General features: G+C 39.3%; 1 protein-coding gene across 1 annotated transcript in view; it reads left to right on the top strand.

Annotated features, from left to right (window-relative positions):
• PWP1 (PWP1 homolog, endonuclein) overlaps positions 1-18759 on the top strand; it is a 19848-nt gene extending 1089 nt beyond the window's left edge. The window contains exons 2-15 of the mRNA XM_006769328.2: positions 2171-2229; positions 2352-2536; positions 4469-4554; positions 4653-4749; positions 7851-7961; positions 10010-10140; positions 10705-10766; positions 12433-12529; positions 13092-13153; positions 14684-14795; positions 16677-16767; positions 16859-16980; positions 17885-17990; positions 18414-18759. Of these exons, the coding sequence (XP_006769391.1) occupies positions 2171-2229; positions 2352-2536; positions 4469-4554; positions 4653-4749; positions 7851-7961; positions 10010-10140; positions 10705-10766; positions 12433-12529; positions 13092-13153; positions 14684-14795; positions 16677-16767; positions 16859-16980; positions 17885-17990; positions 18414-18523 (1431 nt within the window). The 3' untranslated portion in view covers positions 18524-18759. The remainder of the gene's footprint in view (positions 1-2170; positions 2230-2351; positions 2537-4468; positions 4555-4652; positions 4750-7850; positions 7962-10009; positions 10141-10704; positions 10767-12432; positions 12530-13091; positions 13154-14683; positions 14796-16676; positions 16768-16858; positions 16981-17884; positions 17991-18413) is intronic.
• Positions 18760-22419: the final 3660 nt, after the last annotated feature.

Below are 22419 nucleotides of genomic sequence, written 5' to 3'. Positions count from 1 at the left end.
GGGAGCTGACGTGTGTGTGTGTGTGTGTGTGTGTGTGTGTGTGTGTGTGTGTAATATGTAAATGGAATGAGTGCAGTGAAGGAAAGGAGGCAAGGAAATGGGGGGCGGGAGTCGGTTGGAATGTAATTGGGCCAATGATGACAGAAAAGTAATAGAAATGTAAATGGTTGGGACGCGAAATTAACAGCAATGAGGGATTGTAATAGCCTCAAAGGATGTACATGGCTCAGGGCACAGACTGTTTTATTCACCAGTTTCTCTGTTTGGCTTACAGTAGACAATCAATGCATACATATGTAGAATATATAGACTAGGGACAGGAAATTCTCATTAAAAATGATTGCGGGAGCCCCGGCCGGATTGCTTAGCTGGAGATTGCAGGTTTGATCCCCGGTCAGGAGACACAAGAATCAACCAATCAATACACAAATAAGGGGAACAACAAATCAATGTTTCTCTCCTCTCTCTCTCTCTCTCTCTCTCTCTCCCTCTCCCTCTCCTCTCCTCTCCTCTCCTCTCCTCTCTCTCATCCATAAATTTAAAAGAATTATTGAAGGAATTAACAGTTGTTATTAAAAAGGGGCATAACCCTTTTAGATATTTGAAGTTGGTGATTTCCAATCGTCTGCACATTCTGATCCCTTGGGGAGCTTTGGAAAATATTGATGCCTGTGCCCTACTGCCAAGTGTTGTGACTTAATTGGTCTGGAGGGCAGCCTGAATATATTAAAAGATCCTCACCTGTTTCTAATGTGCAGGCAGGTTTGGGAATCATTACTTGAAGAGTTTCTAGAAAGAAGAGATTGAATTTATTCTACAAAATACCAAAAAGGAAAACTCAGACCTTTAAGAGAAATTAGAACAATAAGTATTGTTTCTTTAAATTTAAGAACCTTTCGTTTCTGGAGCTGTCCAGCAGTGGGGCATCTCCCCTCAGGAGGATTTCCATGCTAGTAAAGGTGTTTGGGTATAAACTGGGCGACTCATTCATTCATCATCTGCCATCAGGCATCCCTGCAGGGGGCTGAGCACTGAACTGTGTGCTTAGTAGGGAGCGCACAGTGACCAGTCAGTGTCTGTGTTCCAGAAGCTTACAGTTGAGCAGTGATGGGTGTTTTAAAAGGTGCTGGAGCATTGGAGGAATGGCAGTTTTGAAGTAGAGAATGACCTGTTTTGAACAGGATATCCAAGTGGAGCGTGTTTCAGGCAGTTGGGAAGTGGAACTGAAGTTAGCGCTAGAAAAGGGAAGTTTTGCAGTGGTTCTCAACCTTCTGGCCCTTTAAATACAGTTCCTCATGTTGTGACTCAACCAAAAAATTATTTTCATTGCTACTTCATAACTGTAATGTTGCTACTGTTATGGATCGTCATGTAAATATCTGATATGCAGGATGGTCTTAGGCGACCCCTGTGAAAGGGTCGTTCGAAGGGGGCGTGACCCACAGGTTGAGAACCGCTGGTTTAGAGTCGTCAGTTCATCGGTGGTTTTAGTCTTGCGAATGAATGAGCTTTGCAGGGAACTTACAGCATGATGAGTGAATACGTGTGGGTGAGAACAGAAGAGAGCAGAGGACCAAGGCAGGGGTGGTTTATTGAGGACTCTCCATAGGGAAAATGGGGAGAAGTGGCCAAGGAGGCAGAGTAGTTAGAAGAAAGTGAGGTGGGCTGCCGTAGACGTCAGTTCATACAAGTCAGTCTTTTTTAGAAAGTCTGGAGAGAGTCAGAGTAGACTGAATGTGGCTTTTAAACAGCTTCAGGTGGGAAGGGATCTTAATTTTACAAACCTGTGAAAACTCCAGTTACGTTAATTTAGAGTCTAGATCAGTGGTTCTCAACCTTGGCTGCACATTAGAATCACCTGGGAATCTTTTGAAAATCCTGATTTCTGGGCCTCACCCTCCGGAAATTCTGTTTCTTTGTTATGGGGTGGGGCCACAACATTAGTAACAAACAGAATTTCTGGAGGGTGAGGCCCAGAAATCAGGATTTTCAAAAGATTCCCAGGTGATTCTAATGTGCAGCCAAGGTTGAGAACCACTGGTCTAGATTGATGTTTGATTCTTGATGTCTCTTAAAGTTATATTTTACATTAGTTTGCAAATTTCTTTTTAATTCAAAGACTTACCATGTTTCTTAACTATACCATAATGAAATGTTTGCTCTCTTGTAGGTAGAGCTTAGTAAAGAAGAAGTAAAACGTCTTATTGCTGAAGCAAAGGAAAAGTTACAGTAAGTTTAGGCATGTTGATGTTTGTAGTAAAGTCCGGATGAAATGTAAATCTTAACTGACGATGACAAGGTGGTCTAGTTATTGAAGGTGCCATTGGGCAATTCCTTTTTCACTGCCATAGAGAAGAAGGTGGCAGTGATGAAGAGGTGACGGGGGAGCCCTCAGAAGATGGCATGCAGAGTGCACGGACCCAGGCACGACCCAGGGAGCCCCTGGAGGATGGCGACCCAGAGGACGACAGGGCCCTGGATGATGATGAGCTGGCAGAGTATGAGCTCGATCGGTATGACGAGGAAGGTGACCCAGGTTAGAATCCACTCGCTTATACTGGTATTTAATCGCAAACTCAATGCATAGGTCAGCGGTTTTCAACCTTTTCATCTCGTGGCACATGTAAACTTCTGCAGCACACCAAAAAATACATTTGTTACTGATCTGACAAAAATATAGGTATAATTTTGATTTATTCACATCAGATGGCTATTGCATTGTGTTGGCTGTTGTCATTTCTTTATTTGACAATCTAAGGGAAAAGAGGTCAGTGCCCCCAACTAAATAGTCAGATATTGCATGTTTTTAAAAAAATCTTGCAGTGTGTCCGTGTGCCGAGGCACACCAGTTGAAAATTACTGTGTTCGATCATGCTTCTAGTGTTCCAGAGCTATCCTCTATGAGATTTTGTTGTTTTTTTATGTCAGTCACATAATCTGGCTCAATACTTAGGAAGACAGCATGTTTCCTAAATTAGTTTAGAAATTAAGCTCTAACCCACTAATCTCAGATCTAAAAAAAAATACTATTGTATATTTTATTTTATTGCAACTAGTGAGTATAATCACTTTTAACATATTTTTTCTTTGTCTGCAATAAGAGGGATTATTAACTCCATTTTACAGAAGAGAAAACAGGCTTACGAAGATGAAATAACTTTGCCAGTGTCACACAGCTGGTGAATATTAGTGCTATTATATGTCTCTGAAGCCTTCATTCTTTTTAGTACAGATGCTCCTCAGGGCTATGTCCTGATAAAGCCATCATAAGTTGAAAATATTTTAACTTGAAAATGCATTTAATACACCACCCAAACATTGCAGCTTAGCCTCGCTGGTTTCCAGTGAATGCATATTGCTTTTGCACCATCAGAAAGTTGAAAAATTGAGTCAAACCATCTGAAGTTGGGGACCACCTGTTCACTTCAGTAGGTGCAGAGGGTAGTTTTTCCATTGGACTCTGGGTTGTTACTGTCCTACGAGGACAGAGTGGGCATACAGAGAGAGGAAAGAACCCAACCTGAGGAGACGCATTCGGAAATGCTCCTCACACTCTCCACACCCTGCAGGTCATTGTCTCCGTCTTTCTCATTCAGTAGAAATTCCTGTGCCTGTTGCCTATCAGATGTTTAAGACTTACTAGTGCTACCTCCTTAAAGTAGTTTCCCCTGACAATTAAGAGTATCTTCCTTGAGTTTTATGTTACTTGGGATCAACTTGAAGATATGCCATAAAAGAATTCCATTTTGCCGTAGCCAGTTTGGCTTGATAGATGGAGCATCGGACTGCAGACTAAAGGGTCCCAGGTTCGATTATGGTCAAGGGCACATGCCCGGGTTGCGGGCTCAAATATTACCCTTTTATTAGTATAGATATCCCTCTTCCTTCCTCTCTAAAATCAATAAAAAATATATTTTTTTAAAAAAGAATTCCATTTTGAGGTAAGATTAGTGAAAAAAGGCATATAATAACCCCTCTTTCTGATTCATAAGGCAAATTAGCATATCAGAAGTTCTGAGAAATCTTGCAATAAAGAAACCCATTTAACTTTTGAAACCCATCATTTTTCAACTGTTTGACTAGGAAACTTACTCTGTGTTGATGCCAGTGTTTTAAGGTAATTGCATTTCTAGGGCCTCCAGGCCGCCTCTCTGCAGCGCTTTTGAATAATGATTACAAAGAGCAAGCTAGAGAATCAGCAGAATTCAGGTATCTTCTGAGGGAGTTTCACATTTTGATGTAATTCTTTTATTGGGAGATTATGAATTCCGAGACTATCAGATATGCATTCCAAGGTCAAATATAAATGGTTTTAAATTCCTGTTTTTATTATCCGCTATTTCCTTTCCCATCTATGGATGATCCAGAGTTATGAAACAGACAGTGGAATCTAAGTCTAAAGATAGGATGCCTTAGAAAAAATGTTTTTGTGACTGTTGTATTCATTTCCATTTATGAATTCTTACAGATACTGAAACTCTTGGTGAATCGCTCTTGGGGCTTACAGTCTATGGGAGTAATGATCAAGATCCTTATGTTACTCTGAAAGATACGGTAAATATTTACATGGCTTTTCTAATTGTGCTCCTTGAGGTTTGAAAAACCTCACTGAATATCTGCTTCTAGTCAGTGACTTTTTCCTCTTCACTTAGGAGCAATATGAACGTGACGATTTCTTGATTAAGCCCAGGGACAATCTCATAGTTTGTGGCAGAGCTGAACAGGACCAGTGCAACTTAGAGGTACACGGTGAGTGAAATGCCGCCCTTACCAAATGATCCTAGTCTATCTTGGGGATGTTAAAATAATAACCATAATACTTACTGTTATGAATGGTTGGGCGTCAGAGCCTCTCTTCTCTCATTAAAGTTTGTTACGTGGTTAAGTCCTATATAGTCCACAGATTTCCTGGTTGTTTGCCTGGCTGTGTCATCTATGTCACTTTGGGACCCAACTTTATTTATGGAAATAGGTCTCCTGGAAGGTTCTAACAAGGGTTTTTAATCTTTCATTTAAACATTTTTGTTAGTTTCCCCTTTGGAGAAAACCTGGATGTAAAACTATACTGAAACACAAGGGAAAATATAATCCCATCATCCACAGGTAACTGGTTCACCTGGCTTTTTATTCCGGTCTCCTTCCTGGCTGCTTTTTCTTTGTATGGCAGAGTATACTCAACAGACAGGTTTTTATCCTGCTTTTTTTTCCCAGTCATTTCAAATATTGCCCCTTTTGTGATACTTTTTTTTTTTCTTCATAAAAATCCTATACAGAAATCTACATTTCCCTTTAGGAACCAGAACATCTTGGTCACATTTCCAGTTCTGTGAATGCTCGTGTCTAAGCCAGAGATGTTTCCTGTGACTCTAAAGTGGGCAGTGATTTGAATTTTTTTTTTTTAATCACAAATTCTAATGTTGATATTTACTACTCAACAAACACTAATTGAATGTTTGCCCTTTTGTTTCTCTGCACACATCCTCAGACAGGTCCATCCCTGCCCAGATACTCGCCTTCCCCTCTGTGTTCTAGTCATCTGTCTTAAATATTGAAGCTTCAATGAGATTGTTAGGCTAAGCACTGTTGCACAGTTTGAAAATTACAACCTTTAAATTTATTGTTTATTGGCATCTTCCAGGTTACTGTCATTCTATTATGTTGAATTTCTGTAACTCTTCACAATCTTTAAGGCTATGTACAGGAAGTCTGTTGAATAGGCTATTTTTATCCCATGGCCCATTGCGATCTATCTCTATATGTAAAAGCCTAAGCGACTGAATGAACTAACAGCCGCTATGACACGCACTGACCACCAGGGAACAGATGCTAAACGCACAGGATCAGGCTCCCTCCTGTCTGGATTGGGCCTGTGGGGATCGGGCCGAAACTGGCTATCTGACATCCCCCAAGGGGTCCTGGATTGCAAGAGGGTGCACCCCAGGCAGAAGGACCCCACTGGTGCACAAATCCGTGCACTGGACCTCTAGTTTATAAAATAAGAGCTTGAAATTGCAGATATTTCAACATGAAGTTATTCTAATTATCTTTGAACTTCTTAATGTATTTCATGTGAAAACCACGTTGGTGAAATTTTTAATTTTAAACAATTAACACTTGCAGTTTGTCATCACTTGATTTTTATACGTTATCATGTGAGAACTTATTTTGGCATTTCCTTTTAATTTAGTGAGTATCAAGAGAGGAGTTGAGAACTTAAAGTAGTTGTATTCCTACTTCCTTATATATTTTATTCGGATTTAGTGTGATGCCCCAAATTATCCAGCAATCTCTATTCAAGAATATTTGCAAAATTGCATTCTAAAGCCTATCTGAATGTTGATCTAATATGGTTAAAATTAGGAGATCGTTTTAAAGCATCATCTTTTTATTTAAAATGTAGGCTGAATACATTGACCAAGCTGAGGTTCTCATAGGACCACAAGCTAGTCGTTTTGAACGTGCGTTCTCATCCTGAGTGATAAGATAGAACAGTATGTGGAATCGGCTGATGCAAATCTGCCCCAGAAGCAGAGGTCTGATGAATTAAAATCTTAGGTTACAGTATTGACAACTCTTCTAACAAAAAAGCATTTTGGGGGGGGAATTTCTGACTGTCGGGGCTCTAGTTTATCAATCTTTTTAAAAGACTTCTTAGTCATTGAGTGTAACAGCTTTTTTCCTCTTAATGAAGGAGTTAAGTCTTATAGTTGCCATATTCCCAAAAAGTGTTCTCAGGAGTTTTATTTACATCATTGGCCATCATAAACTTTTTTCAATATTAATGAAGTAATTTTGCCAAGCATTTAGATTTCTAAATGAGTTATTTCTCTTCAGTCTCATTTTTTGTTTTTCTCGACTTATAACCAGATATACCTTTAAAAGATAAAATAATAATTTCAGTCATGCTCTGCTTAATGAGGGGATAAGTTCTGAGAAATGCATAATTAGGCAGTTTTGTCCTTGTGCAGACATTACAGAGTTCACTTCACAAACCTAGATGTTAGAGCCTACCACACACCTGGGCCACATGGGATAGCCTATTGCTCCTAGGCTGCAGGTAACATGTACAACATACTATTGAACAAAACAACATGAAATTAAGTCAAGCACAGGAGGAAATGATGCAATTAAAATAGTCAACACGACCTATATGAGGCTGCTGCCAGATTAACCAGCATACTGTGGATTTTTTTTAATAAGTAGCGAGAGTACACGCTGATATAAGTATAGTAAGTACATAAACCAATAATATAATTGTTTATTATCATTATAAAGACAAAAAAGCATTTTATAATGCATGTGTTGTACATAATGCATGTGTTGTACTTTTATATGACTCACGGTGCAGGTTTGTTTACACCAGCATGACCACAGACGTGTAACACATTGCACTGCACGTCTTGACAGCTACGGTGTCACTAGGCGATAGGATTTTTCAGTTTCATCATAATCTTAGGGGACTGCTGTCAAATATGTGGTCTGTTGATGGCTGAAACGCTCCGCAGTGCACGACTGCTCCTACGGAGACCTCATGAGTGATTATCTTCTGTAATGGGTGAGCTGGAAGAAGGACCATTGCAGCCGTGAGCATGCAGATGGTGTATTCAGGCAGATGTCCATTCTCGGTCAGTGTTCTTGGCCCCAGTTGGGGCACACCAGGTGATGGCAGTATATTAGACATGCGTATATTTTACCTAGCAGTAACAACTTGGGCAGATCCTTTAATGTCATCCAGTATGTCTCCTTTTACGCATGTGGCACCTGCAGGTTTAATAGGGAGAGAGTGTTCTTTTGAGTGGGATGTGATTTCTTATTCTGATACAATAAAGTCTCTTTTCCAATCTTTGCAGTTTATAATCAAGAAGAGGATTCTTTTTATGTACACCATGATATACTGCTGTCTGCATACCCTCTGAGTGTGGAATGGCTGAATTTTGATCCTAGCCCAGACGATTCTACTGGTAATTAGAAAACTTAAGATTGCACAGTGGTTCCTAGTCCTGTGTGTTTTTCCTAGCCCCTTAAGTTAGGTATTCTGTATGAATGTTTGCAGAATTAATTGATGTTTTATGAAGTTAATATTCTTTTATGAAGTTTTAGTTATATAATTCTTAAAACACAGTCATGTCATCGTTTTGGGTCTGTATGTCTCTACAATTCAGATAGGCCGAAGAACAGGGCCTGAAAGCATTTTGGGCTGCAGAACTGTATGATGGTCTCATAAAAAACCCAGTGTAGCCCTAGCTCAGTAGTCGGCAAACTGCGGCTCATGAGCCACATGCGGCTCTTTGGCCCCTTGAGTGTGGCCATGAAGTTTCAGTCGCACTGTACGTTCACGCCCGCACGTGGTATTTTATGGAAGAGCCGCACTCAAGGGGCCGCAGTTTACCAACCACTGCCCTAGCTGGTTTGGCTCAGTAGATAGAGCGTTGGCCTGTGGACCAAAGGCTCCCAGGTTCGATTCCGGTCAAGGGCACGTACTTTGGTTGCAAGCTCCTCCCTGGCCCAGGCTGGTCAGGGCTTGTGCAGGAGGCAACCAATCGATGTGTTTCTCTCACATCGATGTTTCTGTCTTTTCCTCTTTCCCACGCTCCCTAAAAAGCAGTGGAAAAAATATCTTTGAGTGAGGAACAACAGCAACAACAAAACAGTATAAAATGGCATAATGTGTCTGATGTTATCAGCTAGCGTTCAGGAACAAGACCCTTTTCAGAAAACACCAAATAAGATAAAGTGAAGAGAGACTAAGGCTCTCATGTTAGTCTTTTTAGCCAAAGCTTCACACTGCTGGTTGCCCTATCCCAGTAATGGCGAACCTATGACATGCGTGTCAGAGGTGACACGCAAACTCATTTTTTGGTTGATTTTTCTTTGTTAAATGGCATTTAAATATATAAAACAAATATCAAAAATATAAGTCTTTGTTTTACTATGATTGCAAATATCAAAAAATTTCTATATGTGACACGGCACCAGAGTTAAGTTAGGGTTTTTCAAAATGCTGACACGCCGAGCTCAAAAGGTTCGCCATCACTGCCCTATCCTGTTTGTTCTTAACCAGGGTAAGGTCTAATACCATAACCTGACATCTCATTTACAAAGCTGTTCACATTCCTGATCTAATCAGATCCTTATCCTCACAACATCCCGTGAAGGTTGGAAGGTTGGGGTTTTATTGTTATTAGCTAAGTGAGGACCTAGAGCAGGGATGGGCAAACTTTTTGACTCGAGGGCCACAATGGGTTCTTAAACTGGACCGGAGGGCTGGAACAAAAGCATGGATGGAGTGTTTGTGTGAACTAATATAAATTCAAAGTAAACATCATTACATAAAAGGGTACGGTCCTTTTTTATTTTTTTAAGTTTTATTCATTTCAAACGGGCCGGATCCAGCCCGCGGGCCGTAGTTTGCCCACGGCTGACCTAGAGCCAATAGACTGAGCCTTGTTACTGAGCCCTTGTGACCCAAGAACCTAGCAGCATAGCATTGGCATAGTCTGGGAGCTGGTTAGAAATGCAGGGGTGGGGCCCCACCCGAGACCTCCTGAATAGAATCTGTATTTTACTACATGCACGTGATGTGTATGCAAATGAAAGTTAGAGCAGCTGCTCTCAGCCACTGCTCAATTAACTCTACAGCAGTGGTTCTCAACCTTCCTACTGTTGCGACCCTTTAATACAGTTCCTCATGTTGTGGTGGCCCCCAACCATAAAATCATTTTCGTTGCTACTTCATAACTGTAATTTTGCCACTGTAAACAATATCTAATTATATATGTGTTTCCCGATGGTCTTAGGCAACCTCTGTGAAAGGGTCGTTCGACCCTCAAAGGGGTTGCGACCCACAGGTTGAGAACCGCTGCTCTACAGTGTTATTTTTTTAGGAGTAATTTTCTTTTCCTGTCTTTGACTTGTCCTTAACCAAATACCTACAGATCACATACTACGTACAAGGGTCTGGTGCCAGAAGGAAATCATTTTTAAGTCATAATTACATTTCCTCCTGCAGGAAATTATATTGCTGTGGGAAACATGACCCCCGTTATTGAAGTGTGGGACCTGGATATAGTGGACTCTTTAGAGCCAGTCTTCACACTTGGAAGTAAGCTGTCAAAAAAGAAGAAAAAGAAGGGGAAGAAGGTAAGCAAGTTAACAGATATTTAAACTAATGACAAATTTAAGTTTACTGGAGCTAGGGGAGGAGGGACCAGATCCTACTCTTTTTCAATTAGACACTTTTGGTGAAACAGGCCAGGTAGTTATAAAGTTACAGTAGCTTCTAGTTTCAAAAAGCTCATCAAAGGAAAAATTGATATCTACATAAAACCTGTTAACACCTTACTCATGATTTCCTTTATAGTAATGATTCACACTAATGTGCTGGTTTTGAACTTTAAAAAATTTCCATTTAGCCTTCAGTATGTTGAATTCTAAATATCCATGTATTAATTCCTGTAGCTTTTACTTTTACTATGTTAAGTTTTGGGGAGAGGAGCTGGTATTTGTAGAATTATATCATGTGTATTAAGAACTGTAGTTTCTCCTCTAAAGATTCTTTGTCATGGCCCTATAAAGTAACAGGGAGACAAGGTGCTTCCTTTTCTTAGTCTTAAGATTAGAACAATAATCTTAAGATTTAAAGAATCTTTCAAACTAGTTTTATTTGCGGGAGACTTTGATACAGAAAGTAATTAATAATTACAGAGTTCCTCCGCAGAGGGGCATACTGATGCTGTCCTGGACCTTTCTTGGAATAAGCTGATCAGGTAAGCAGACTTACATTCTGAGGGTTGTCTCTTCACTCTCTAGAGATGGTGTCATTTGTAGCACAAAGTTTTGCATGTACATGATGTCCAGTTCATTTCTTTTAGTGTTTACACTTTTGGTGTCATATCTAAGGAACCATTGCTTAACCCGAAGGTCATGAAGATTTATACCTATTTTCTTGAGAGCTTTATAGTTTCGGCTATTTAGGTCTGTGATCTGTTTTGAATTACTTTCTGTGTATAGTATGAGATAGGGGTCTAATGTCACTTTTTAAATCTATATAAAAGCCTAAGCGGCCGTTCGACCGGTAGCTATGACAGGCACTGACCACCAGGGGGCAGATGCTCTGACCGGTAGGTTAGCTTGCTGCTGGGATCTGAGTGAGACAGGCTGGACACACCCTGAAGCCCTGGATTGTGAGAGGGTGCAGGCCAGGCTGAGGTACCCCACCGGTGCACGATCAGGGCCGCTAGTATATATATGTTTTATTGATTTGAGAGAGGAAGAGAGAAACATCAGTGATGAGAGAAAATCATTGATTAGCTGCCTCCCACACGCCCCCAACTGGGGATCGAGCCCACTACTTGGGCATGCGCCCTTGAATGGAATCAAACCTAGGACCTTTCAGTCCACACGTGAATGTGCTATCCACTGAGCCAAACCAGCTAGCCTCTAATGTCATTTTTTTTAAATTTTATTTTAGAGGGAGAAAGGAAGGGGGAGAGAGAAAAAAAAAACATCAATTTGTTCCGCTTATGCATTCATTAGCTGATTTCTTGTGTGTGCCTTGACTGGGCATCTAACCTGCAACATTGACATACCAGGATGCTCTAGCCCAGTGGTCAGCAAACTGCGGCTCGTGAGCTACATGCGGCTATTTGGCCCCTTGAGTGTGGCTTTTCCTAAGCCTTAGGAGTACCCTAATTAATAACAATGTACCTACCTATATAGTTTAAGTTTAAAAAATTTGGCTCTCAAAAGAAATTTCAATTGTTGTACTGTTGATATTCGGCTCTGTTGACTAACGAGTTTGCCGACCACTGCCCTAGCCAACTGAGCTACTGGACCAGGGCTCTAGCATCATTCTTTGGCAGGCGGCTATCCCTTTGTTGAAAATACTGTTCTTTTCCCCATTGAACAGTGGATAATGTTAGCACCCTTGACCATAAATTAGGATTTATTTCTGGACTCTTCATTCTACTCTGTTAATCTGATGCTAGCACCACATAGTTGTGATTAATGTAGCTTTTCAGTCAGTTTTGAAATCAGAATCATTTTATTCAACTTTGCTCTTCCTTTTTAAGATGATTTTGGATTCCTAGCATTTCCAAATAAAGTTTAAATCCAGCTTTTGTCAGTTTTCTGCAAAAATGTCAGCTGGGATTTTGAAAGGATTGGTTTAATCTGTAGGTCAATCTGTAGATGGCAGACAGTATTTCTGTTTTAACATTAAGTCTTCCAGTCCATGAACATGGAATATCTTTGTTAATTTGGATATTCTTTCTTTGAATTATCTTTTATAGTTTTCAATACATATGTCTTGAATTTCTTTTATTAAATTTATTCCTAAGTATTTTCTTCTTTGATGCTATTGTAAATGAAATTCTTACACTTAATGCTCTTGATCTTTAAAAGATTACCTGACTTGTTTCCTCCCTTTCTCAGAAATGTGCTGGCAAGTGCATCAGCTGACAACACTGTGATTCTGTGGGATATGTCCTTGGGAAAACCAGCAGCTAGCCTTGCTGTGCACACAGACAAGGTATGATGAGTTAGTGGGTCAAAGGGATTCTTAAAAATCTGAGACAAATATTGGCTACAAACAGTCCCAAATATTTATAAGTGGTTTTTGTGAATCAGAGTGCTTTGACATGCTATCTGAGTGGATCTTCCCAAAGGCCTGTGTGAGTTATAGTTACCCAGCTGAGATGCAACAACAGGTGCAGAAAGGTGCAGTGACTAGAACATTCGTGCTTTGTAACATGTTGGCAGAGACTCCTAAAATGCACACTGTGGGGCCTCCACAGCATGTAGAGTTGCCCAGATGTTTGACCACACTCCTTCTCCTGAGTATATTTTAACACTTGAAGGATATATATTAAGCCAAACGCAAGTTGAGGAATGCTATTGTATGTCTTAAGTGTCAACCTGTATTTGGAAATTGTCCTTTTGATCTTGTAGTACATTTATGTTCCTTTAAATAGGGCTAAATTTCAGGGGAAATTTATTTAAAAAAAAATATTGCCAAACTGATTCTCACCAAGTATTGGGCAGTTTTACCAAAACCAAACAAGCAGATTTATTCATTTGTTTTTTCCTTTTAGGTCCAGACTCTGCAGTTTCATCCATTTGAAGCACAGACTCTGATTTCTGGATCGTATGATAAGTAAGAAAGCATTGCATTTCAGGAGTTATCACTGCTGTTCTTATCCCCATGAACTAACTCAGAAAGCATCACTTGATGCTCAGAGAAAGCACTGCTGAGGCACCTATGTGTTTAAATTATTAGTAATACTTCTTTGTCCTTTTCAATTTTAGTCATTTCAATCTGCAAGGGAATGTGGTGTGTCATGACAATGTAGTTCTAAGTAGCAACTACTTTGATTTTTAGAGGGTTTAGGAGTTAGCCATTGCTTATGAAACCAACCATCCCAAAATTCAGTGACTTAAAACAAACCATTTTTTCATATGCCTCTGCAAGACTGAGCTAATCTATTCTGTATTCAGTTGTAGCTCTTCTGGGCCATGGAGACTTGGCTCCCCCACGGTGTTTCACCTCCTGGGACCAGCGGGCTAGGTTATGGTGAGGTCAAAAGCTCAAGCAGAGATGTCAAGAACACTTGAGACTTAGACTCACAGCTAGTACACTTATGTCTTAGTCTCTTGGCCAAAACAGATCACGTGGCATGAGAAATGAACTCTGCCTTTATGGAAAGAATTCCCACATCACTGACAGAGGGCATGGCTGTAGGGAGAGGTGAAGAATTGGGCCCACTAATTACTACAGGGGAGCTCCCAGTCATGTGTGTGCTGCTTCTCTCAGATTGGGTCTGGAGATGGGAAGGATAGCGCATAGAAACAGAAATCTCAGTCTTTATTTTCATTCCAAGTGCTTCCTTTTGAAGAGTGTTGACATTTATTAGTTGGGATTCATGCAAAATTAGAGAAGAATCCATAGGTTCCCCCAACAAAGTAACCTTCTTGAACAGAGTAAGTGCGACCAGAACAGGGGTGATCTGGCTTTGAGCACAACTGGGGAAGGGAAAGTTAGAAACTGTCCTGGTCTTTCAGAAATACAAATAACTCGGGGAGGCCAGGGAAATGTCAAGGAGGGGAAAAAAGAAGGAGACATATGTAATACTCTTTGTAATACTTTAAGCAATAAAAAAATAAAATTAAAAAAAGAAATACAGATAACTCATTTTGTACGTGGAGGATTTGACCTGGAGAAGGTCATGGTCACTATGACATCCAGAGCCACCAGTCCCTTCAAGTGACAGAGTCCACCAATCAGTGACTATCAACACATTTTTTTCTACTTTATTTTGGAACCTCAAAGCAGGCTTTAAATAATTGGATCCCGACTTCACAGTGTTTAATTACCATGTCATTAAAAATAAACTTAAGCCCTGGCCTGTTTGGTTCAGTGGATGGAGCGTAGGCCTGCGGACTGAAAGGTCCCAGGTTCGATTCCAGTCAAGGGCATGTACCTTGGTTGCAGGCACATCCCCAGTAGGAGGCATGCAGGAGGCAGCTCATCAATGTTTCTCTCTCATCGATGTTTCTAACTTTCTATCCCTCTCCCTTCCTCTCTGTAAAATATCAATAAATTTTTTAAAAAAAAATAAATAATAAACTTAAAATGTATAGGAGAACTGGAACTCTGAAAACCCTACCTTTGCCTTTATGTGTACAGGTCAGTGGCTTTGTATGATTGCCGAAGTCCAGATGACAGCCATCGAATGTGGCGATTCAGTGGGCAGATTGAGAGAGTGACTTGGAATCATTTTTCACCTTGTCATTTCTTGGTAAGATCATGCATAGTACTGTTTTGCTTATCCTGGTTACTATACTTATTTTCTGTAATTCTATTATAGAGAGGCTCTCTGAAAAGCTTTTCTGTATTAATGTGATTTGGAGAGAGATTAATGAGTCGGCCACAAAAAAATAGTAAATGTAAATAATTTTGCTCATTTCCAACCATTCCAAAGTGTGCCAAGTTATAATTTGATCATTTAATTGTGTTTTTTAAAATACTTGACATGGTTAATATTCTTTTAATGACTGTAGCACTGTCTCCCAGATAGGAAAAAGTATGTTTCTCTAAATACCCTCAATGTCTGTAGGATGACAGTTTTCTATGTAGCATCCAAAGATTCCATTGACATTTCAATCCATGTAAAATGAAATCCCAGCTTTCATCCAGAAGGGAAGAGTAATTAAAGAATTCTACGCCCATATATTTCCTAATTTTCCTAAAGGAAATATGTAGGGCTTTGTAAGTGAGGGATAGAAGTCTTTATAAAACAGTGTTGATAAAATATGTGGACAGTTTTAATAATAGCGCTCCCAGCTGAGCTACCCTGAGCTGGATCAGGAGTGAAGTCCCAGTTGTATGTTCGCTGTCAACAGTCAAGCACACGCATTCCTTAGGTTATTTGCTAGCAAATGGTCATCGGTCCTCAAATCACATTTAAGGAAATGGGAAGTGATCAAAATAAAATGGTTTAGTCTCAAAGGATGAGACCTTCTTCCCTTGTTTTTATCCCCATCCACAGCCCAGTCTTGAAGACTGTATCAGTTATCCTTTCTCTTTTTCCTCTACTGGCTGGTGGTCTTGGCTCAAGTCTCTCTCCCATCCTTGACTAGGTCTGTTTCTTAATTCCTTTGTTTCTTCTCCCTAACATGAAAGTGTAACAACCCACTGTAATTTGCCTTTTTTTTTTAATATACATTTTTATTGATTTCAGAAAGAAAGGAAGACAGAGAAACATCAATGATGAGAGAATCATTGACTGGCTGCCTCTTGCACATCCCCCACTGGGGATCGAGCACACAACCCGGGCATGTGCCCTGGACCAGAATCAAACCTGAGACCCTTCAGTCTGTAGGCCAATGCTCTATCCACTGAGCCAAACCACCTAGGGCTGTAATCTGCCTTTCAGTCCTTATATGATTGGCTCTCCCCACCAAAATATTGACAGCATTCATCTTGCCTTTCTTCAGAAGCCCTATTTCCTTGGCTTCCCTGACATTCTTTGTTATTCCCTTCTCCCTATTAATTCTTCTATGAGCTCCTTCCCACCCTGTACTTTAAGTGACCGTACTTTCCATGCATCTGTCCTCAACACACTGGTCTTTTAATTCTACATTCCAAGGGCGTGTCCCCTGTTCTCATGAATGTGCCTACCACCTCTGTGCTTTCACCTTTGTAATCCTAGTCCAGTGATGGCGAAGCTCTGACATGCGAACTCATTTTTTTGGTTGATTTTTCTTTGTTAAATGGCATTTAAATATATAAAATAAATATCAAAGATATGTCTTTGTTTTATTATGGTTGTAGATATCAAAAAATTTCTATATGTGACACGGCACCAGAGTTAAGTTAGGGTTTTTCAAAATGCTGACACACCGAGCTCAAAAGGTTCGCAATCACTGTGACCTAGTCCATACCACTCCCATAGGTTCCCACTTACACCCAGCTGTATAATGAACGTATCAGCTGAATTAGTCCATGTAAGAGCAAACTCAGCTTATCTAAAAATAAATTCTTTCTGTCCATGTTAATGTTTAATAATCCCTTAGGTAAGTCGGGTATATGCCTGACTTTCACTATAATTTATACTGTTACCCATTGTTAAATTTTATTGTCATATAGCATGATCTTGCTCATCTTCTACTCTTTCCAGGCCAGTACAGATGACGGCTTTGTATATAATTTGGATGCACGTTCAGATAAGCCAATTTTTACACTTAATGCACACAATGATGAAATCTCTGGTAAGCAAAACTAGTATTTCATTTCTCTTCAATTAGGATAAAGTAACTGTATCTCAAAGTCATTAGAGTCTGTGAACTAATCTTCCTTTAGGTCTTGATCTCAGCAGTCAAATCAAGGGTTGCCTTGTGACTGCATCAGCAGACAAATATGTGAAGATCTGGGACGTATTAGGAGATAGGCCAAGTCTGGTTCACTCCAGGGACATGAAAATGGTAAGGCTGTTTTCTGTCTCTGACCTCTATTGTTTGTCATTCTCCAGGAGCCATTGCATTAAATACGGATTTATTAGGGAAGTTCATTTTGAGCTTAGCCAAATTTGGTGAGATTTATGATGTAGGATAGTTTAAGGTGAAATCAATGACTATTTTTTCCCTAAAATCACATTTTACCTTAAATCAATACTGTCCCCGGAAATCTTGAACCTTTATGGCACCATAGTGATCAGTTTATCACTTCTTTGCATAAGTAGTTCTGACTACACTAATAAAATTGATTATGTAGTGGCAAAAAAATTAGAAATAATGAATTCATTCATTCAGCAAATATTTATTGCATACTTACTGTGTGCCAGGCACTGAGTTATATAAATTAAGTTGCAGACACAGAACACTGTTACTGTTTAAAAGTGAATATATGTGTGTGTAAATATGTGGAAAGGCAGGTAACAGAAGTAATTTTTATAGTGCCATCCATGCTTATATTTAAATGTTTTAAGTGCTTGAATGAGTATTTTTAAATCTAGAAGACCCTATCCCAAAACATGAACAGTGATTATCTTACCAAGTCGTTTTTATACTTTTTGTTGTTTTCTATGATACACGTGTTATCAGTAACAACAATGTAACAAATGAAAACATTAAAAAAATTTGAAGATGATTTAGTAGTGACCTCTGGTATCACCATCATTCCTTAAAAGTGCTTAGCAGATTAGCTGTAATAGGAAATCCGTAATAGACAGAATGATAATGGAGGTAAGAGACCTGAGTGGTCATCCCAAGCATACATACATCCTCACAGAATGTCTATCATGCAGAACTTGTCTGACTTCCTATTATAATTTCTTTCCAACTTGACTGAACTACATTTGAAATCACTGACTTATTCTCTTCTCCCCAGGGAGTTCTCTTCTGTTCTGCCTGTTGCCCTGATTTGCCATTTATTTATGCCTTTGGAGGTCAGAAAGAAGGGCTTCGCGTCTGGGATATAAGCACAGTGTCTTCAGGTAAGAATCTTAATATCCTGCCTTTTCTGAATGAGTTCTGTAAATAAGCAGCAAAGGTAGACCCTGTGGTCATCCTATAGTATAGTCTGCTTAGGAATAGGGTTAAATGTAATTTAGAAATGTTTATGTTCACAAATAATTTTGTCTTTAGACTTTAAAATGTAGGCCATTTAAAAATATCTATTATCTTTATATGCCAAAACTTGAATTTTAAATTTGAAAGATCTTAATGGGAAAACTGGAAGGAAATGTAGCATGGCCTCAAAGAATGACCCTCCCAGGATGAATAAATCTGCTCTGCTCAAAGGGCCCCTCCCTTCCTGGAGCTACCTTAGAGTAGAAAAACTTACTGCTCATATTTTTCTCTTTTTATATTAAGAGTATTTTAGTTTTCTGATCTGGTCTTAACTCTTTGTGTTGTAGTAAATGAAGCATTTGGAAGACGAGAGAGGCTTGCTCTTGGTAATACAAGAAATTCATCAATTAATGGCCCTTTTGGAAGCAGGAGCTCAGACACACCAATGGAGTCTTAATGAGGATCATGCAATTTTCCTGTTTTGTTTACCTTAACTCAGTTTTAAAAGCTGGCCTAAAAATGTATGTTCCATGTGTGGTGACAGAAGCAAAATTGATTTCCAACTACCTGACATTCCTCTAGTGGTAGCTCAACAAGGCTGCTCAGAGTGCTTGCCGTTCCAGTCTGCAGTGTATAAAGCTCCCGTTGCAGATCTCCTTGGAAAGGGTAATAAAAAAGGTTTTAAAAAAATGATTCCTTAAATATGCCATCTGTCACAGGTAATCTAAGTTTGTAAAGTAGCTAGTAATTTACAGGATTTTGCTCTTTTTAAAAATTATATGATCTTAAGAGATGGGTAACCCCAGGTCAGGAAGAGTTGTGGTTTGGCCGACATTGCACAGTAGGCCACCAACAGAGTAGTGCACTTTCCAAACTGACTGTTTGGCAGTTAATGCTCATGACTTAGAAGTGTTCTCAAAGGAGAGAGACATCATATAATGATAAAGGTTCAATCCAGCAAGAGGATATAACATTCATAAATTTTATGCACCCCAACCTAGGACCGGATAAATACAGTAATAGTAGGGGCCATTAATATTCTACTTTCACCAATGGCTAGATACTTCAGACAGAAAAATCAATAAACAGTGTCCTTAAACAACTTGTTAGACCAAGTAGACGTGACATTACAGAACATCCCATCCAAAAAACAATATTCTTCTCAAACAAACAAGGAAATATTCTACAGGACAGATTGTTACATCACAAAATGTGTCTCAATAAATTTTTACTTATTTTAGTTTTTCCCCTCCAGTAATCACTGTTGCCTATGAGGGTTTTCTTTTTTTTTAATACCTTCACCCAACCCCCCAGCTATCTCTCCTCTATCAGCTGTCACTCTTAATAAATTAAAGATTGAAATCATATCAAACATCTTCTCCAACCACAATAGCATGAAACTAGAAATCAATTACAAGAAAACTGGAAATTCACAACGATATGGAGATTAAACAACATGTACCAAACAACCAATGGATCAAGGAAGAAAAGAAAAAAAATAGAGACTATAAAGACCAATGAAACCAAGAGCTGGGTTTTTAAAAAGATAAAATTGACCAATCTTTAGACCCAGAAGTCTCAAAAATAGGAAAGTGATGCCACAGAAATACAAAAGAGCATAAAAGACTACTATGAGCAAATTATATCCCAACAAGTTGGACAACCTAGAAGAAAATTTCATAGACTGATTAGTACTAGAGAGATTGAATCAGGAATAAAAAAATCTCCCAACAGAAGTGCAGGACCATATGTCTTCACTGGTTAATTCTACCAAACATTTAAATAAGAACCAATACCAATCCTCAAACTCTTCTGGAAAAAGAGAGGGGATACTTTCACACTCATTTTATGAGGCCAGCATTATTACCCCAAATTGTGGCAAAGTCAGAAAAAAAGAAAATTACAGGCCAATATAACTGATGAACATAAATGTATAAATCCTCAATGAAATATTAGCAAATCAAAAGTATGTTAAAAGGATCATAAACTATGATCAAGTGAGATTTATTCCAGGGATGCAAGGATGGTTCAACATCTGTTAAGTCAAAGTGATAACATCACATTAACAAAATGAAGGATAAAAATAGGACTATTTCAGCCCTAACCAGTTTGGCTCAGTGGATAGAGCATCGGACTGAAGGGGTCCCAGGTTCGATTCTGGTCAAGGGCATGTACCTTGGTTGCTGGCACATGCCCAGTAGGGGGCGTGCAGGAGGCAGCTGATCGATGTTTCTCTCATTGATATTTCTAACTCCCTCTCCCTCTCTGTAAAAAAATCAATAAAATATATTTTTTAAAAGTTTCAAAAAAAATAGGACTATTTCAAAAGATGCAGGAAATGACAAAGTTCAATGTCCGTTTACTACATAAACTTTCAACAAAGTGGGTACAGAGGGAATATACCTCAACATAATAAAAGTTATATACAGGGGTTGGCAAAAGTAGCTTTACAGCCAAAACCGGTTTGGCTCGGTGGATAGAGCGTCGGCCTGTGGACTGAAGGGTCCCAGGTTCGATTCCTGTCAAGGACATATACCTTGGTTGCAGGCACATCCCCAGTAGGAGGTGTGCAGGAGGCAGCTGGTCGATGTTTCTCTCTCATCAATGTTTCTAACTCTCTATCCCTCTCCCTTCCTCTCTGTAAAAAAATCAATGAAAACAATTTTTTTTAAAAAGTAGCTTTACAGTTGTGAGTAGGTGAAAGTTTATTCTAGTCTTTATTGTATTTTCCATATGAACAACTATAAATCTACTCTTGCCAGCGTTTGTACATGGCAAGCTTATCACTAACATACTGGTGAAAAGCTCAAAGGTTTGCTTCTCTGATGTTATAAGGATGCTGACTCTTGCAGTTTATTCAGCACATTACTGGAAGCTCTAGTCAGAGCAACTAGCTGGAAGGGGGCGGGGGGACCAAAAGCATCCAAAAACTGTTATTATTCATAGGTGAAATATAGAAAACCCTAAAGATTCCACCAAAAACCTGTTAGGACTAAAACAAATTTACTAGTTGTAGGATATAAAATCATAGAAATCTGTTGCATTTCTATACAATAATTACCAGAGAAATTTAAAACAATTCCATTTATAATTGCACCAAATAAAATACCCAAGAATAAAGTTAACCAATGAGGTGAAAGACCTGTACAATGAAAACTGTAAGACATTCGTTTAAAAAACAAATGGAAAGAAATCACTTAATTCATCTCACTAGCAGTAGCTAGAATCTCACTGCCTTGAAACCCAGCTAGGGTAAGGTAACTAATTGAGATAACTCGATCAAATGACAGAATCTCAAGCTAAAGGCTTGAAATGGAGTCCAGGCTGAATTCTAGGAATGACTCCCAATCCTATACCACAGAAGTGAGCTTGCAATGTACAGCTGCTGCTGCCACTGCTATGATCAGGAAGCTACCTGCCGCATCAGAAAACACCCGCCACAGCCATCAGCTCCAAAATAACATCACCCTTGGTGAGATCCAAGCCTGCGTAATAAATAGAAGCCCCAGGCCCTGTTTGTCTCCCCACGTAACTCATTTCTGAATCAAACTCTCACCCAGGGACACCAGATTGGAGGAACATTGGTTTTGTTTGGAATCTTAGCTCTAAAGGAGCCTGGGAAGTGGTTTTTAACTTTCCAGACTCTACAGCACAGGAAAGCATGATTAAAAGGGATTGGCCATCTCTAGTAGCTTCTTTGTATAATTCCTGTTAATATATACATATAGACAACATGAGTAGATAACAGGCTTTTTCACTTAAGGTGTCTTGGAGATATTTCCAAGTAACATAAATTACCTTGTACTTTTTGACAGCTTTGTATTATTTAATATAGATGTGCCATAATTCACTATTTTCTACTGGAGGACACAGGTTTTTTCCATCTTCAGTGTTAAAATCACATCCTTACCACAACTGCAAGAAAGGAGTAACACCTCCCCCCTCCCCCTTTTTTAAAATATGTGTGTTTCTGGACTTCAAATTAGATTCCCTGGTCACAAGCCATTGTTCTTTATGTGTGTCCCTACTCCACCGCCTTAAAATCGAATGTCTTTTTCCAAAGACAATATATGCTCAATGAATGGATCATCCTCCTTTTCCCTTGCCACGAAACACTATTTGCATTTTGGGAATTTCAGATGCTAAGAAGCCTGGTACACTCTCTTTCAGTTACTGCATTATCTGGTTCAGGCATTTTGAAAAAGTCCCTAACAGAATATTATGTCATCTCACACGTTTGAATAATTCTTTTTTCATAGACAAGTGCCAGTTGTCCAATTAAAAACAAGGTCCCCCACAAAGGGGTTTTCTGCTTATAAAAGTGCATTTCACAACCTCAGTGCAAACGTGCAA

This window comes from Myotis davidii, unplaced genomic scaffold (genome assembly GCF_000327345.1).
Source record: "Myotis davidii unplaced genomic scaffold, ASM32734v1 scaffold120, whole genome shotgun sequence".
NCBI classification, from domain to species: Eukaryota; Metazoa; Chordata; class Mammalia; order Chiroptera; family Vespertilionidae; genus Myotis; species Myotis davidii.
This window is presented reverse-complemented; position numbering and strand designations above follow the sequence as displayed.